Below are 3,798 nucleotides of genomic sequence, written 5' to 3'. Positions count from 1 at the left end.
TCTCCTGTTCGACTCCTGTTCGACTCCTATGTGGCATTTTGTGCTTTGAACCAGCGCGTCACGTCACGTCCGGTGTATGAGCTCGCGCCGCCGTGTTCATTTTCATTGTCCTACTCCGCACCTTTCTGATCCTTCTCTCCCACTCTCACCTCTCGTGTACGTATTATCACCATCATCACCATCATCATCACCATCATCACCATCATCACCATCATCACCATCATCACCATCATCACCATCATCACCATCATCACCATCATCACCATCATCATCATCATCATCATCATCATCATCATCATCATCAATATCCTTCCTTTCTTCGCGTTCTCTAGGCCGCCGCCAATGTACTGCTTCGACTCCTGGACCCACTCACGAGAGTGGAGGCACCACAGCGCGACGAGGCCGAGTGTGAGTGCGTGTGCCGTACAGTGTCGTACGGTGTTGTACAAGGAACAGATTGCCTTACTACAATGTCTCACGTTGGGCCCGGAACATAATACGTGCAAAAATACTTTGTATGTGGGGGGGCTGTGCGGGGGGGTTGGTCCTCTGACGAGAGATGGCAGCTGACCTAGGTAGTTGAACTAGGGGTTGTTGCTCTCGGCAGCAGAACCCGGGTTTCTTTATTTAAGGGATCTCTTAGCTCCGCCATTTCCTTGGTTTACTACATTTGCTCAATGGAGCGGAAATGGAATTACGTTAGTCCGCATTGGGCTGTTATTGGGTTGCATAGGTTCTTAATATCAGATCCCTTAGGGCGGGGTAGGGCGGGGTAGGGTGGGGCAGGGCGGGGTAGGGCGGGGTAGGGCGGGGTAGGGCGGGGTAGGGTGGGGCAGGGCGGGGTAGGGCGGGGTAGGGCGGGGTAGGGTGGGGCAGGGCGGGGTAGGGCGGCTGTTACGTGCGGGTGTTGATGCAGGAGGCCGAAGTGGCCACGTACCGAGAAGGTGGGAGGGGGAAAACGGGGGGAGAGGGGAACTGGCGGCGGTGAACGGAGCCCTGTGGGCCTGAATGGAGCCCTTCCCCCCCATCCCCTACGCATGCATACATGTATGTATTCTGAAGTCGGATGGGGTGACGGATTAGGGTGCCCCTCTAGCAGGGGAGAGCAGGGACTGCCCCGGGAAAGGGGGCCGCTGGCGAAGTTAACCACCCTGTAACAACATACATGTATGTATGTATGCATGTATGTAGTATGCACGTAAAACATGTATGCGCACCACTGACTTCCCGTCCACCTATGTCCCGACTGAAACTCACGTGGCGACAAGTCGAGCGCACACGCGCACTTCTCCGAGACCAATCTGTACGGCGCCGCTCCAACGCGAGTCTGGACGCAGAGCGAAGCAGCGTGGATGCAGGTTCCGCGGGTGCTGCTGCTGCTGCCGCTGCGGCGCCGACGGCGGCAGCGGTTGCGGCCACGGATCCGCTGGCGATGACGGTGCCGCGGCCCGCACGGCTGTCACGTGGCGGCGGTGGCGGCGACGACGAGCCGGTGAGCGCAGCTGGCGGCGGCGGCGGCGGCGGTGCGTCCTCAACGACCCATGGGACATCAAAAGCGGTCGTCGGCGGCGCGGGTGGCTCGAGCCCAGGCCAGGTACGGTGTGGCTCTGCTGCTGATGATGATGAAGGCACGGCGACTGAAGGTATACAGAGGTGCGGTAACGGCACCGCCCTGGCGACGACCCACCCACTGACTACGCACGGGCGACACACGCACTCACGCGAATTCCTGCACCTGCGCCGTAAACCTCTTGGCCCCAGACGTTACGCGATGAGTTGGCAGCTCGGCGGCGCGCAGAGGAGGAGGAAGAGGCGGCGGCGGCGGCGGCGGAACGGGCGGAGGAGAAGGACCGGGCGGCGGCGGCGCAGGCGGCGGCGGAGCGTGCGGCGGCGGCGGAGCAGGCTGGGTTGCCGCCCCCCAGGTAGTTGGTGGTAGTTGAGCTTTGGGGCGGGGGTGCTGGTGGTAGCTACTGCTGCTGCTGCTGCTTTGGGGCTGCTACGACCTCTTTTCACGGGGTCGTAGGGCTCGGGTTGAGATTTTGTGTGTGTGAGGAGCAATGATGGTGATGGTCGTGGAGTTTGGGGGCATGTGTGTGTGCATGATGTGTGTGTGTGTGCATGATGTGTGTGTGTGTGTTTTAATGATGTGAGCCGAGTTATAGGCGATATATGGTGGTACATGGGGATAACTTCATCCGAATGCACCGAAGCGAGCTCCGAATAGCCACCAGCTAGACGTGGTGGGGGAGCAGCATACCAACCAGAGCAGCATAGAAACATAGGCAATGTGGAATTTCCCGAGTTGAATTTGATGTGGGGAGTGAAACAGAGCCTGAAGAAATAACAAGTGGCGTTTAGCCGCTCTTGAACGGTGCCGAGAAGCATCAGGTGACTCGCCGAGTAGGGGCGTGTATGTATGTATGTATGTATGTAGGTAGGTAGGTAGGTAGGTATGTGCTCTCTTAAGTCCTTGCATGTCGGTCGGTTGTATGTGCCTTCGGTCGGTTGTATGTGCCTTCATTAACTCATCGGTTCACTTTACTTCCCTTTCCCCGCTCCCCTTATTCGACCCCTCACTTCACCCTTCACTTCACCCTGCTCCCTCTGCGCCCTCTCCCCACACCTCCCAACCACCCAACCACCCCAACCACCCATCCTCCGCCTCCTCCTCCCGGCCCTCAGGTACGTATGCCCCATCACCCTGGCCGTCATGGAGGAGCCGGTGACCGCCAGTGACGGGGTCAACTACGAGCGGTCGGCGCTGGAGATGTGGCTGGAGCTCGGGAACGAGGAGTTCCCGGGAAGTGGGGTGCGGATCAGCAGCCGCGAGATGACCCCCAACATGGAATTGAAGACCGAGATCGCGAAGTGGCGAGCATTTAAGCTGTGATGATGTAACTGACTGTGCTTTCTAACTGCCATTGTATCTCTGTATGTGTGTCTGTGTGAGGAAGGGCAGGGGAGGGAGGACGCTGGGGTACTAGTGTTTTGTCCAGGTTGAGAAAAACGTGATGGGGTGCATGTATGTGTTTGAGAGAGAGAGAGAGACACACAGAGTGTGTGATGTGTGTTTGTGTGTATCGGTTACATATCGATCCGGGCCTGACGGGGGTATGTGGGGAAAGCTGTCAAGCTGATGTGTGCACATGTATACACATATATGTATGTATGTATTTTGCGTTGTATCTGACTGTTCTCCTGACCGGGTCTTACTGACCAGGTACTACAGACTGACCAACTGTGTGACACTGTGTGTGTATGTGTGTGTCCTTAAAAGCCCAAACACCGAGGGGCGTGGTGGCGATGCAATGGCGACGGAATGAGTGCTATGTGAGTGTGTCTCTTTTTTTGGCGCCCATTTTACTTTTGTTTTATTGGAGTATGTATGTATGTCTGATGTGTGGGACAGGGGGGTCATAACTTCACCCTGCGGCCGCTACCGCTACCCGGCAGACCCTGCCTTCCCCGGTATTTCGGGGCACCCTCATCCAGTTACCCTAGTCAGCTCCTCAGTGGATCGCTCAGGTTCCACACCTACCACCGGCATCCAACGGAATCTGCCGGATCAACGGCGGCGCAACTCCATTCCTGGTCAGCTCGCAAGATCACTTTATCCCAGGTCACCACCGTTCATCGCCTAGGGGCACTTTTACTTTCCACCATCAGAAGGAATTTTCGACCCTGACAGGTCTCGATCCTGGAACCTCCGGGGGCATGTATGCATATCCGCTTAGGGATAGGGTTAGGGAGAGTGGGTTAGGGAGAGTGGAAAGCAGTAGTAACCTGACCGACCGTCAT

General features: G+C 57.2%; 1 protein-coding gene across 1 annotated transcript in view; it reads left to right on the top strand.

Moving 5' to 3' along the window:
- Positions 1–3,433, top strand: part of VOLCADRAFT_104950 (uncharacterized protein) — a gene marked incomplete at its 5' end in the record, with an annotated part of 9,371 nt that extends 5,938 nt beyond the window's left edge. Inside the window, 4 exons of the mRNA XM_002951048.1 lie at positions 917–944; positions 1,338–1,492; positions 1,762–1,922; positions 2,683–3,433. Of these exons, the coding sequence (XP_002951094.1) occupies positions 917–944; positions 1,338–1,492; positions 1,762–1,922; positions 2,683–2,890 (552 nt within the window). The 3' untranslated portion in view covers positions 2,891–3,433. The remainder of the gene's footprint in view (positions 1–916; positions 945–1,337; positions 1,493–1,761; positions 1,923–2,682) is intronic.
- Between the last annotated feature and the right edge of the window lie 365 nt (positions 3,434–3,798).

The sequence above is a fragment of the Volvox carteri genome (genome assembly GCF_000143455.1).
Source record: "Volvox carteri f. nagariensis unplaced genomic scaffold VOLCAscaffold_21, whole genome shotgun sequence".
Classification (NCBI taxonomy): domain Eukaryota; kingdom Viridiplantae; phylum Chlorophyta; class Chlorophyceae; order Chlamydomonadales; family Volvocaceae; genus Volvox; species Volvox carteri.
The sequence above is the reverse complement of the archived record's forward strand: the minus strand, read 5'-3'. Positions and strand labels throughout refer to the sequence as shown.